Source organism: Cariama cristata, unplaced genomic scaffold, assembly GCF_000690535.1.
Source record: "Cariama cristata isolate BGI_N322 unplaced genomic scaffold, ASM69053v1 scaffold24631, whole genome shotgun sequence".
Classification (NCBI taxonomy): Eukaryota; Metazoa; Chordata; class Aves; order Cariamiformes; family Cariamidae; genus Cariama; species Cariama cristata.
In genome coordinates, this window is record NW_009600178.1 from 5010 (window position 1) to 19943 (window position 14934).

The window sequence follows — 14934 nt, forward strand, 5'->3', positions numbered from 1 at the left end:
GCAAATTAATACTTGACTTCTTGAATATAATGGAAAGGAATTTTATGGTATCTCTACTGATTCAATTGGAAAGTAACTTGCAGAATCATTATTTATGTCTTATTTAGGTATTACCACTCTGCTTTCAAGATAAAAAGTATTTAAGTATTCTGTGTAATACCTCATGAGTAAGGTTACTCTTGCAGTAGTGTATTAGCCCTTTATAGCATGCTGTCATCTTAATTACAGGGGTTGGAGAGAGGAGCCAAAAATCAGTTTTCCACTTTCAGCAATTTCATCACAACTATCAACCAAAAGAGAGAAGGCATCGGAAACAGAAATTCGCCTACGCAACTTGTTATACCCAACATCAAAAATGGTAAGAGAATAAAAGCCCTGTGTTACTTAGTTACCAATTTAAGAAGATGCTCAGTGTTCTGCCAATATTTGTATTGTGGTAGTGCCAGAAAATCTAGGAATCTAGATTTCATTACATTATGTTGTGCTGTACATTGTACAGCAGTGATAGGATAGTCCATTCTCTGTAGAGGTTATTTCATATAGACAAGTTGGATAAGAAAAACAAATAGACCTGGGGGATGAAATAATCATCTGAAGTTTTAAAGAAAGTTAGATTCAGTAGTCCACCTGCAGATACTGTTTGTCTAGCTGCAGTCAGATGGCAGTTTCTCTAGAAATTGTGTCAGAACTTTGTGGAGAAAATTTTTCTATTGACATCTGAAGGATGGCAGGGGGGAGGAAATCACAGAGCTTTTTAAAAGGAGACAGTTGCTGAGAGTTGCTGTTTTTCAGTGACGATGACAACCAGTGATGACACACAATAAAATTCACAGGCAAGGATTGGTAAGTTCTGAAGAGCTTTAAAGGTGAGAAAGAAGGTGGTTGTGGTATGATGAGACAGTGATAATTGATGAAAAGATAGAAAGTGGAGCTGTGTATTCAGTATGTTAGGCTAGAATCATGAATCCTGATGAGATGGCATTGTGATTAGACCTGACATTTTTATTAGATTTTTGGGCTAGGATATGGAATTTCAGTAATTTGGAACTTTTGATAAAAGGCTGTACAAACATTTATCAGGTTTGTATTGATCTTGCCTCTGAGCAGGTCCCTCTCAGTCTTATTCTGTGGTTCTCGTAAGTCTTTATAGCACTCAATGAATTCAAGGCTACAAAGAGAGGCTTAGTAAAGAGATCTCAGTAGTGTGAGTTTGAAACAAAACTACAGACAGATATTGTCAGTTTCAAGTTGTGCAGAAAAAGATGGCTTACACGTTGCAGGACGGGATCCTTACCAAAATAATCTTTGTATCCTTGCTAGCTATACTGTAAAAGTCAATGCAAGACTTTTCTCTCTCTCTTTTTTTTTTTTTTCCCAAAGCAATTTTTGTTATGGAGTAAGGACATGCTTTCTACTAAAAAAAAAAAAAGGCAATCGTTGAAACACAAAAGGCAATTATGTGTAAATGATGACTAGGACAACACTTTGTGCTTTGCTCAAGTCACTTGTACTACACAAAAGAAACCAAGGTGGCTGGAAATGGCCAGTGAAGAATTCTCCCACTGCTGCATAACTTACCAGAATTAAGATAGAAGTGGTGTTCTTGAGGGCAGTACTTGATGTAAGGCATAAAGAAGATGCTGCAAAGTGAGTCAGAGCTCTGCTGATTCTTAGAAAGTGATGTAAGGTCAAACTAACAAAGCTGGAAGAACAACCTTCAGATGGCCGTTGCTCTCACCTATGTATTTTTAAAGAAAAGTTTTCATATGTGAATTGCATGTAAATAATCGTTGGAATCTGAAAGTCCTCAGAAATAAAATGTTTTGCCTTTCTCAGGGAATATTTTCCTCAGAAGCTAAATGTGACCTCTTGTCATTATTAACTACTAATAACTACTAGTCTTTTTGAAAGCAACACGCATGCAGTTGATTCGTAGACTCCAAGCTACTGTCTTTCATTATTTAAGCCTTAATTGTTTCCTGTCCAACTTCTGTCTGAATAGTTGCTTAATACAGTCTTATATTATGATATGAAAGCCTGCTGTTTAATAAAATTTAGGACAAAGTAAAATGAAATCTAATATTGGGCCAAGCAATATAAAAAATACAGTGCCCTTTTGCAGAATTCATTTCACTAAACAGATGAAATCTACCCCCTGCCCTTTTTTTTTTTTTTTTGTACATGACAAGAATGATAAACTAAACACCTCTCTATCTTGAAGTGCCCTCAGTTCTTGCTGCACATGATACTGTCCTGGTTGTAATTGCTGCCTCATAAGTACTTGATTGTTAATTTTCGCCACACTAATGCATGGGAATATTTATTATAGTCAAGGATATATTATTGAAATAGAGCTCAATGTGTAAAATTCAGCAGATATTCTGATAGTTTCAAGATCAGGGTAATCTGCCTATATAAAACCAGATTATTTTACTAACAGTGCAAGGTGCACTAAAAATTTTTTGAGGAGGTATGTGTATGCTATGAAAAAAATAAAGATTGAGACAAACTTCTTAGTTAAAAATGCTTCTTTTGCTATTCAGGAATAATGCTTGCTTGGTTGGTTTTTTCAGTTTATCTATGCAGGTGCTATCTCTCTGAATGTGTATATATGTGCATAATACAGGTAATACTTTAGACTTGAGTTCAAAGAATGTTAATTTCATAGAAAAACAAAAGTGTGGAAAAGGATGTGCTGGTACATACAGCATGAAAGCTAGGGTGATGTTTGTTTGCTATGTAGCTGCCACAGAGATTGAATTTATATAACAAGTCTTCTAATGCCACAATGATCTGGTATGAAATCTATATATGAACTAGATTGTTCTAGTTTTTTTATAATGTTACAAGTACAAGTAGGATTTGTTTGCTTTACTTACTTTGAAAATTTTCGTCTGCCAGTAGCTGTGTTGGTCACTGTGAAAATAACTGCTGTTCTAAATTCATTCACCCTAAATTTCCTTGTACTAGTCAATTGTGCTTTGTATCAATGAGATTTTCTTCCTCAAAGTTTTTGATCATTCCCTAAGCAGTCATGCATTGCTGAGTCTTTTTACTTGATATAACTGGGCAAACAGCCAGAAATTATTGCTTTTTCTTGTCTTCTAATACTGTATTATTGCTGCTTATTGACACAATACATAAAGTTTCAAGTTTCTCCTCAACAGAACTCAAGTGACAGATCTTAATTAATATTTTTGAATGTCAGATAGGCAGATAAATCTGTTTACAAATAAACTTGAATTATAGCAGAACATACTGAAGTTGACAGTATTTATTAAACATGTTATTAAAACTGAGTTTTGGTATATCTATTTTAAGCTGTATATATTTCAAAGAAAATTGCGTCACTGACAGGGTGGAAGTTACCAGCTTAGCACCTTCAGCCTCAATTTACTGAAATGAGAAATGGCTTCTGTCAGCCTCTCTCTCTTCTACAGATATGGAGAGAATATTTTCCTCATTTCAGTGTATTCATCTGGTTATAATTCAATGTTTAATCCATTTAAAATTGAGAAGACAGAATGAGAGCTAAATGAAAATGACTTGTCTTTCTCAGAATATAAAAATAAGACATACTCTTAGTTTCTTTTAAGTCAGTCCATCCTGCTTTCAGAGAATGATGTGCAATAGCAGAACACTTGCATGGCAGGATTATTTGGCACCTTGACTTGAATTAATTTAGTACCTATGTGTCCACTTTGTTTTCTAAATCACTACTCATCTCTTTAAATAGCTTTAAATTCCAGCTGTCAGAGTGGTCAAGGTTCCATATCTATAATTGATGCCATACTCAGGGGACTGAGGGCAGCTCTGATCTAATATTGTCTGATTAATGGTGGCTAAGTTAAGTCACAATGGCAGTGTCTCTGTCATTAGCATAAGTGGAAAGAATCTGCCTTTGGGTTTTCGGGATTTTGTTAGCATTTATTTCCCTGCTGTGATAAATGGAGTAGGCAGTGGAGTAGTGATACTACTTTCATGTTTAGTTAATTTTAAAAAACAACTACTCTTAGAAAAGACTTAGAGAGTTCTTAGACAATTCATAGAAGATTTTGGTTTAATATGTTTGACTTTTGAGGACACTTTTATATGGTGTTTTTTATCCCAAACATACGTCATAATTCGTATAAATCCTTTTAAAAACATGCGGTATAAATCAGACTAAAAAAAGCATTTTAAGGATATTTGAGAAGACACTGCCAGTAAAATGGATGTTTGTGTATACTGCGTTAGAATATTTTTTTCGTGGTTTTGGTGGCTTTACCTTGACTGGCTGGCAGACACCTACCAAACTGCTCTATCACTCTGCCTCCTCAACAGGACATGGGGAGAAAATAAGATGAAGGAGCTCATGGGTTGAGATAAAGACAGGGAGTCCACTTTCCAATTACCATCACAGGCATAACAGACTTGACTTGAGGATATTAATTTATTTCCAGTTAAACAAAACAAAACTCCAAACTCCTTGCCCCTGCACCCCTTCTTCCCAGGCTCAACTTTGCTCCTTTGTTCCCCACTCTTCTACCTCCTTTCCCCCAAGTGCAGGGGCAGGGCTGTGAGGAATGGCAGTTGCAGTCAGCTCGTAAAACTTCATCTCTGCTACTCCTTCCTCCTCATGCTGTTCCCCTGCTCCAGCATGGGATCTCTCCCACAGGACACAGTCTTTCACAAACTGCTCCAACATGGGTCCTTCAAGAACTGCTTCAACGTAGACCCTTTCCGCAGGGTACAGTCCTTTAGGAACAGACTGCTCCGGTGTGGGTCCCCCATGGGCCACTGTTCCTGCCAGCAGCCTGCTTGGGCATGGTCTCTCCCCGGGCTGCAGGTGGGGATCTGCTCCAGCGTGGGCCTCCATGGGCTGCCGGGGGACAGCCGGCCTCTGCATGGTCTTCTCTGCGGGCTGCAGGGGAATCTCTGCTCCAGTGACTGGAGCACCTCCTCCCCCTCCTTTTCCACTGACCTAGGGATCTGCAGGGTGATTTATGTCTTCTTTTTTTTCTTTTTTTTTTCTTTTTTTTAAATTGCAGTCCTTCCTCTCTCTCAGCTGCTGTGCAGTGTTTTTTTACCCTTTCTTAAATATATTATCACAGAGGCGCTACCAGCATCACCGATGGGGCTCAGCTTTGGCCAGCGATGGGTCTGGTTTGGAGCTGGCTGCGTCTGGCATGAAGGCAGCCCCATCTCTCTTCCCACAGAGGCCACCCCTGCAGTCGCCCTGCTGCCAAAACCTTGCCACTTAAACCCAATATGATGTTCTTCGATCAAACAGAAAGTAAGGAGTAGAATAGAAAGACCTTGTTAAAGCACTGCTACTTGTACTTAGAATAGGCAGCCAAATTTATTGAGAACTATTCAAAGGTGCTACTGTTTCAGCAGTAATTCTCTGCAAGATGGAAAACTTGCATTTTGCATTTAATTGATTGGAGAGATTCTTTTAGGAGGCTGTAGATGATCTGCAGTCAGCTCTAGCTAAAACTATATATCCCAGTGTAGAAAAACTGACTGAAGACTTGTCCTTGTATGTCAGAAAATAGTTGGACTTTGGTGTGGTTGTGCTTGAGATATTTCTTAGGTGTAAGGAACACCAGTGTTACAGTTTCTATATTACAATATTTACAATATATATTGTAAATACAGACATAGACAACACTACTATTCATAATTAATAACTACCAGTCATGGACTGCTCAATTTCTTTCAAACAGCAGCTGTAACAGGATCACTCAGTGTAACTCTGTAGTTCCATGACATCCTTTGAATTCTTTTGTTTGGTAATTATGTTCTGACTTGCTTAGCTTGACTTCCTCATATGTTCAGGTTGATGTGATGTTCAGAATAGGCACTTTCTTTATGCATCTGACATTAGGAGGCACTTGATTTAATGTCCAGAAAGTTGAGCATCTATGGCTACAAATAGATTTAATGAAAATTCTGCAGCACTCATTTCTAAAAATGAAACTATATATCAACTTGGGGTTTTCTTGTGTGATGTGAATACTGCTGCATGTACACCAGTGTGTGTTATATAAGTACAATACTTTACTATTTTCCCTGATAATGAGTTGGAACATGGGTCACCAACTTGCTGCTTTTTCTCTTTTTTCCCCTCCCAGCAGCATGTCAGCAATTCAGTTGTGAAAATCTGGCTTGGGTTTCTTTGGTTTCGTAATACACAAATCATTTTTTTGCAGCTTGGTCCAGGAACTCCTTCACAAAATAGTAGAGACTCCCTTTCAGAAGGCCTTAGGAGACAGACTGGCCAATTTTCTCCCACCATTGGCTGGAGGGAACACTTTGTTCACGAAGACATAGTTATGAACTCAGGAGACAGTTTTTGTTTCTAGGGTTTAATTTCCCTTCAATTAGTCAACGTTTCCATCATATCTGGCATGAGCACATGGTAAGAAAAGCACTTGGATGAGTAAAGGGTTTTAAAGATGTAGAATCAACCAGTGTGAGTTTTCTTTTTTTTTCCCCCCTAGTTCCTATATATCTGTATTTTACTAGCTAAATGTTCATGTGTATGATAGCATGGTGTTTATTGTTCTTTTTTTAATAAGTGAGAGACCTACCACCTATTTGCCTCGATGTACGACAAAAGCAGCGCATCTCTATAGATACACTACCCCAAGAACTGAAAGCACCAATTCCTCCTGAACCTTCCCTTCCCATCCGAACCAAAACTGTGAAAGATTTTCAGTAAGTTACAGTGGTGTTTCTAAAAGTGTACTTTCTTTCTTTGGACTTTCTTCATTTTGTCCTAATTCATAGATTTGTTTTTGTTAATCTCAAATGAGGAAAGAGTTCAGTAAGACTGACAAGTACTTAGTCTGGGTGTGATGGTGGGATTGATAACTCTGTTACTGTGGAAATTATCAAAATACTTTCACTAGCTTGAAGTGTTGTTATCTTCAAGAAATAGCAAAGCTTGTACTTCAGAGTTAGAAATTCAGTTTCTGACATTCAGTGGATGTTTAGTTTTGAAAAAAAAAGTTCATGGCTTATTGTAGGCTGGAAAATCCCTTTCAATCTTAGGTATTTTTTTTGTACTGCCAATTATGGTGTTTCTTGTCCATTGAGGTACTGGGCATTCTCAGTCTTGTGTGAAACACTGCACATCAGACACTTAAATATGTAATGTCATATCTGAGGACCTGGAGTGGTGATTATGTGACTGGACTATTTGTAACTTTGGCTAAAAGTGCAGATGACCTTTCTTCATGCATTATGTTAGTGTTAATTTTCAATAAGTTTTATTGAAAAAACTTATTTATTTTTTCATGTATTCTTGCTGCTTACATGACCACAATTTTAAGCAGTGTAAGTGTAAGCTATTTTAACACTTCTTTATGAAAGGCAGTATGCTTTAAGTTTATCTAAGTAAAAAGATTTTTAAGATTAAAGAATCTGTGCAGACAATATTTATGCTGCTGTCCCATAACACTGATTTAGCTAGTAGAATTGTTGTGAAATAGTGTCTTGTGTTCCACTTCTGTTTTCCCAGATCAGTACAGACCCTTAATGTATCTGCCTTAGATTTCTTCCAGCACTTTTATGATACTTGGCACATGATGCTTGATTGGCTTAGGTAGGCTAACAGAAGTCCCCGGGGAAACAACCTGAGTTGTTTTTAACTAATATAGCCTGTTTCCTTGATGTCAGGTCTACAGCATAAAGTTCTGCTGGCTTTGCTTGGTTTGCTGTGGGCACAAGGCAACAGGGAGCTTTTTTTTCCTCTACTTAACATTGCTATGTTCCCAAAAATTGTGACGTTGACACTGTCATTTGTGGAAATGGCATAACTTTGTTGAAAAACTAATAGCATAAGGTATGTCTACACTAGGAGATTCTGCCTGCAATACATGAACATATATTGGCAGAGTGTGTCTTTAGTGTGGATGTGTTCTTAGAGGGGTGTCTACTAATTCATAGAAAATGTAGCTGCTTTTTTTTTTTTTTTTTTGCCTTAGCACCCACAGGGCAGCATTATGCTGCTGTAATACTCTTGAGTGTTTTACAGTATGATAATCTTGGTCTGGAAGTGGGGAGAAGTATTCCTAGGAAGAAGCCTGGTTCTTCTATTTTGCAAATGAATGGGAAAAAAAAAATCACAGTTGCTCGAAGAGACGTGTGAGCATATACTCTTCATTGTTCTTTTCCATATTTGAAATTTTCTGCATTTGGTGAGGAAAAGAAATGCTTTTTGATTAGTCAGTGTGTGTATTTGGTGGAAAAGGAACCGGATATAAAAGAATTTGACACGAGGTGATCCTTTGTTGGTAATTGGGTGATCTGAAGAGCTGAAATTTTTTCCATATTCAGATTTTTGTATCTATGACTGCTGCCTAATTATCTATCAATAGTTTTATTCTTCCAAGTAAAGTATTAAAAAATCATTAGCATTTTTGATATGTCCCACTGATAAATTTTTTAAAATATCTAGTAGAAAGAAATTATCTTGGGGGGAGCAAACTGGGATTTGTATCACCAGTATTGTAGATAGCTAAAATAAAATTCTGCTTCAAAGGCTGGTTGGGGTTTTTTTGTTTGTTTGTTCTAAATGTATGATACTATACAAAATTTCATATACAGATACTTGCTTTAAGGTCCAATACTTAAAATGACTTCAAGAGTAAATACATAGATTTTGTTGTCTCCTTAAGGAACACGTACAGTTGAATACAGAGATTAAGTTTTATTTGAAAAATTTGAAAAGAAATTAAATTTTGTACAAATGATAATGAATTTGACTAGTTTAGGAGCCTGCATGCTTAAATAAGTTAGTGTCAGAAATTTTATCATGTCAGTGTATCTTCAGCATAATTCTGTTCTGCTAATTATTTGTCTTAACATACTGAACTGTGACACCATGAATTAACATTTTGAATAAGAGACATTGCTGAGGTGTATCAAACACAAAACTATGCTTTTGTTCTCTTGTAATACCATGATCTTAAAATGACAAGGAAAATGTTCGAAAGATACTGATATTATGCTTGTCTGTCTTCAAAGTGTGCTTAGTGAGGAAAGCTTAGAGTTACAGTGCAGTCTAAAGTCTAGGTTGTTGGGAAGATTGAACCCTTTTATTGCCAACATTTTAATATATTCTTTCTAGGGATGATGTGGAAAAGGCTAAGTCTTCAGGAGACTGGAAAGCTGTCCATGATTTTTATTCTACAACATTTGATTCTTTCCTGGAGATAAATGCTGCATTTAAGGTAAAAATAATTCATAATACTATTTAGTACTTACAGTGCTTTGTATCTTCAAAATGTTTACAAAAACATCAGTTAAAGGCTTGCAGCTAGTTACTCAAGGCCACTAAGAACGTTTTGTTGTGATCTCACCCGCCTTTGGTAGACAATATGTTATTGCACTGATTTATTGATTCCAGCTTAAGCAACTATACTTCAAGTGTATGTGGAGCTTTAAAATTCCAGTATATAGTTCATTTTGTGACACTATGACTGTGTAGATACTTTCTACACAAACTACAGTTTAAAAACATGCAAACTAATGCAGCTAATACAGAGTCCCAGGCAAATCTGGAAACAGAAATTCCCTGTCCCTAAAAAATGTGTGATATAGGCTGAAGTAGTATGGGTGTTCTTGTGTTGTGATGACATACTCAGTTTTCCTTGGGAAAGATCATATTTGTGTGTGAAAACTTTCTGAATTATAGTAAATTAATATTTCCTGCCTATTACAGAGCAAAATGTGCTTATGATATTTAATGTGGACAGTAGGGCCTGAACCTAGGCAAAATAACCTGTGACTTTTAGTTACTTAACAAATACTGAGTGCTTATGATTTTGTTGCTCTTGTCTGATGATGAATCGACAACAAAGATGAAAGATGACAGTTTGATGTAATTCATTATTTGAGAACCCCTCACGTTTTTAAAATAGAATGACAAGGAAAGGAGTTGCATGAATATTGCCAGTGTGTAGGATTACTATTGTTTAGCTTCATCTTTCACATATTAATAGAAGCAACTTAGATTCTTTTATTTTGATAAGGAAAATAAGTAGTTATATATGTATGTGTTTTGTTTAAACTTGCTGTTGAACTTTTATTTTTCAAAGATTGCTAAAATATTCAAAACATTTTAAAACCAAAATGCTTCATGTATTTTCTAACATACAGAAAGATACCAATTCTCCATTTAATACCATTGAGGACTCTGGAATCAATGCAAAATTTGTGAATGTTGTCTATGATGCCTTATTAAATACTGTAAGTAGAAGAAAAGAATTCATGTTTTAAAACATTGTAACAATTATTTCAACAAAGAAATATGCTAAGAAGCAATTTATACCAAAAGTTTTTCTCAGATAGGCACGATTTCTGACAAATCTCTCAAAACATACTTAAAATGGTCCCATGAGAATTGCCATAGAATCATGAAAACTGCACTAGTAAAAGAGGAGGAAATTTTTGCTACTAGTAATCCACAGTTTATACTGTGGTAGATCTCAGACCGCTTGCAAGATATGATATGATTGTGATGGGGCACTGCATGGTGGGAAATAAGGAAAATATGAGGATGGGGTAGCAAAAAGTAGATACTGTGCCTAGTAAATGTCCTAGAAAAGGATGGGAGTAATTTAGAAATTATATTTACAGTTTTTAAGTGTTTAAAGCATTGAAAGCCATTGTTGGCACAACTCCAGGCCTCAGCTAATGGTCTGCAAGGAAAGAAACGTAGGAGCTCAGCATCATAACTCAAAGATTCCTTAGCTGGCTTGAATAACAAGCAAAACAAACTTGATTGATTGTACAATATCTTGTACAGAATATGTACAATTACATCAGGTATGATTTTTCCTCTCCTTTTTCCATAGCCTCAAGATGTTCAGAAGTCAGTCCTAAAAGGAATAATTAATGGTCTGCTACAAGAATGGAAAGGGTAATTATAACAAGTGTTTGCATTAGTGCTGTGCCAGCACTTACAACTGATATGTGTTTTGTCTTTATTGTTTTAGCTGAAGAAAGAAAATGTTCTGATACAACTTATTTGGCTCCTAAGAATTGTCTCTTTGTGGCAGGCAAATCTGCTGAAATATTCTCGTGAACTCTGTAAACTGGCTTTGAACCTCTGAGAGGCAGACCCAGCCATACATTCCCCCACCGTTCACATGTGGCAACAGCATAGAAAGGGCAGTGCAGGATGCAGAAAGGGATAGCCCAAAGGCAGGAGGTTTGGAGATGATAACATTTTAGCAAGAAGTAATAGAAGTGAGAATGCATAGTTTGATTCACAAAAAGATATAGCAAGAGACAGCACCTCGTTGTGACTCACCTGTGACCCAGCCCTTGGCTGTTCCTTTCTCCACTTTATACTACCTCTTCTGTGCTGTTGGTGCGTGTGTATTTCTGGTTATGTAAAAACCTTGAAGCAGATAAACAGCAAGAAAGACAGAGGCTGCAGTGATAGGAGTTTATGGGGAGTTTTGGCAGGAAATATCAAAGATGGGGCAAATAAACTCTTCTGTGGTGTCACCTGAAATAGGCAACAGTATAGACTTCCCTCTTTGGAATGCTTCTTACTCTTTAATTCTGACTTTTCTTTTTTTTTGCCTTCTCTCTTGTGTTATGATACGAAAGACAGAAGCTAAAATAGCCTACTGCCTTTAGAGAGTAGTCAGAATCTTTAAGTGTCATTTTCAGTTTCTGAGAGCAGTGAAGATCCTTAAATATGGTATTCTACATGTATTGGCAAAGCAAAGTTAAATCACAGAATGAATGATTTCATGACTCTTTATTTTGTGTATGATGTATACATATGGTTCTGCTTATTATTTCATTCATTCATAGGCCACGAACAAAAGATGATCTTAGAGCATACTGTATACTTTTGCAGGTAAGAAAAATACAGTAATTTTATTTAAGTATTTATCTGCTTAACTTATAATCTATAAACCAGTATACTGTGCAAAACAAGATACTTTGTATATGTGAGGTACTTCACATTTAATTTCCTGTTATAAGAATGTGTTAATATATGGAAGTATAGGATATGCATGATGGGAATGGGAGCTTAATGGAAGACAGTTGATGGTGAAAGGTTGCATAGATTAAAACTATGAACAAATGGTTAGACATGTAATTGTTTCCTATCATTTTCTGGGTTGAAAGAACAAATGTTTTAGCAGGTTATTTGTTCTTACTTCTTCCTTATTTCTAGATTTGCTTTATTGGTATGCTGTAACTCTGATCTTTCCAGAAAGTTTCAGTATATGCACTTCTTGATATTGCTGTAACTTTCTCCAGTGTTGCATTTTATCCAACAGACTCTTTCCAGTCTGTCTGACTGGTTACATTGTCTGATTTCTGTCTGTGTTAATGTATTACCTTTCCTATTATAGTTGATATGCATTTGCAGCAAATTTCCCCTTTAAATTTTGCCAGCGTAGATAACACCTCTCCACGCAAGGAGAGGTTTCTGCTGTTATTTGAGAAAATCAGGGGGTAATTTAATTTTTGAGACAGTAGTTTTCTTCTCTGGGGAGATATACTAGCTGTGAATTATAAGGAATATATCCTACTGAAAAGTGGGAATATGTGAACTCATACGTAGAAGAGAAAATAAGTTTGGACTGATGTGCTGGAATACAGGCGCTATGAGAATCCTTATTACTAAGATGGAAAGTACATCACTCAGAGTGTAATTTGTGTGCTACAAAGTAAATAACAATCCGGAAAAATATATTGAGTGCTGCCTTTGTTATCTGTGGGCTTTCTTTTGAAACAAAAAAATCATATCTTTACAATATAGAAGTTATGTATTTTTTAAATTTAACTAGAAGTTGCAAATCTTTTTTTTTTTTTCCATAGTTTTACCACTGTCACAGTAATTTTGTGAATTCCTTTCCTGCGTAATTGTATTGGCAACAACAAACATAAGAAAAAATCCTAATGACTTTTTTCCCTTTATGCAGTTTATTAACCTAACACATTTTTTTAATCTTTTTCAGAATCCTCAATTTAGTAACACTTCTACTTATGTCATCTATGCTCACTTGCTAAGACAGATAGCAGCCTTAACAGAAGCTGACCATCATTTCCTAGTGCACTGGTCTAAAAAGTAAAAAAAAAAAAAAAACAACCTAAAAAAAAAAATATTAAAAATTCCATTTTTAGAATTACAATTGTTACTGTATTTCCATTGATGTTGACTGTTTTATAAATTATATGAAAGTTAATTTAATTGACTAAAGAGATGTTTTTGTTTTTTTCAAAGTACATTTGAACATAGTCCACTAAGTGATACTGATTTATAGATGCAAACTGTATATAATGTATAAAAATGGATATCTTTATGCAAAAAGCCTTAATTGCAAATAACTTATGTAAGTTATTTTTCCGTAACACATGCAAAATAACTTATGTATGTAAATTTTTTAGATACATGTTTACATGATATTATTAACACAAACATCTTTATGATCTTTGTTTAAATAAAAGTTTATCTTGCATAATTTCCAAAAGATACTGTAACTTTACTGTATTGTATGGAAACCACAAATGAAATTGAGTCCCTGCTTCATAGTGTAATAGAGGTGGTGAGAGACTATAGTTAGGACATTAGATTTTTAATTAATTGAAATAACTCTAATAGCACCTCACTAATAAAGTCATATGGGGGTAACTGCCTAAAGAGTGGCTTTTAAATTGATATGCATGTTGCCTTCCTTATAATGACTGTGCAGAAAGTTCAGTCTGGGGTAAAAAAAGTTTGAATGGCCATATTCACAATTACCTGATCTCCTAGGGAATCTGTTAATAAAGGATTTTCTCCTCTGCAAGGATGGAAATTATATTTCCCTCCCCCTACCCTGTAAAATGTCTACATTTGGTTACAATTGTGGTAATAGACGATTTCATTTGAATCGGTGTTTACAAATAAGGTTTACCCTCTTGGTTAATGATGCAGTAGGCATAATGATGTTTTTGTTCTTAAAACATGTATTAGTAATCTAAACCATTAAAACAGGAGAGCTCTTATTTAGAAAAGGATGCTCTAATATATCTACACATATATGTGTATTGTTGTGATATTATGGAAGTGGTGCAGCACATCGTTTAAAATGTGCACTTGTCACAAGTGTATGAAGTACTTTGCACTCTTTATTCAATAGCACCAAGGATCTCAAAATAAAAAATTGAGAATTCCTCAGTTTTCAGATTGTGGAGTGAAATAGTTAAGAATTTTGGGGTTTGTTTTTTTTTTAATCCCAGACATTAAAAAGCATAGTTAGGGGTGCACTTAAGAGCACTGCTGTGTGCCAGTATTTAAAAGCATGCTTATTCAAACTTTGTATTTGGAATTTTGCTTTTATGTATAGGACAAAAGCATGTTTTTGAAAAATAACATTGAAATCTGATAATATAAACTCTAGTGTGGACAGTGATCACATGAGAGTAACTGCAACATGTTTGGTTTAGGATTTCACAGAGGAGGTTCAAGCAGCTGGTGGACAGGTTACTGCAATTTATTTCTTTACGCCTGTTTCCTGCAAAACCTGAAGAGTTTCCACCTATGGTGAAATGTACCTGGTGGATTCCATCAGCAACCAAAGTCCTGGCTTTATTTAGTAGGTATTTTTCTTGAGCTGTGTATGCATATATGTGTGTGTGTGTATATATATATGTACGTGTGTGTGTATACACACACATCTAGGAAAGTCGTGTTGGGCGGGGGGGGGTGATAGTTTAAACCTCTCCTCTTTTCGGAGGAGAGGTGGCACAGCACAAACTACAATAAAATGCCAAAAAGTAGTAAGTACCAGAAACATCTATTGGCAAGTCTTTGTACTTGCTTTCCAGTAGAGGGTAATGGCTAGGCATCATTTTCCTGTAACAACAGCTGAACATCATTCAAACAAAAATCCACAGAAGTAACTGATGGTTAAGGTTTCCCTTAGATTT

At 35.8% G+C, this 14934-nt stretch overlaps 1 protein-coding gene across 1 annotated transcript in view; it reads left to right on the forward strand.

Moving 5' to 3' along the window:
- Positions 1–228: 228 nt before the first annotated feature.
- Positions 229–14934, forward strand: part of HECTD2 (HECT domain containing E3 ubiquitin protein ligase 2) — a gene marked incomplete at its 5' end in the record, with an annotated part of 33737 nt that continues 19031 nt past the window's right edge. The window contains 8 exons of the mRNA XM_009709952.1: positions 229–358; positions 6564–6702; positions 9119–9221; positions 10150–10239; positions 10848–10912; positions 11821–11866; positions 12981–13090; positions 14452–14600. Coding sequence (XP_009708254.1) covers positions 229–358; positions 6564–6702; positions 9119–9221; positions 10150–10239; positions 10848–10912; positions 11821–11866; positions 12981–13090; positions 14452–14600 — 832 coding nt within the window. The remainder of the gene's footprint in view (positions 359–6563; positions 6703–9118; positions 9222–10149; positions 10240–10847; positions 10913–11820; positions 11867–12980; positions 13091–14451; positions 14601–14934) is intronic.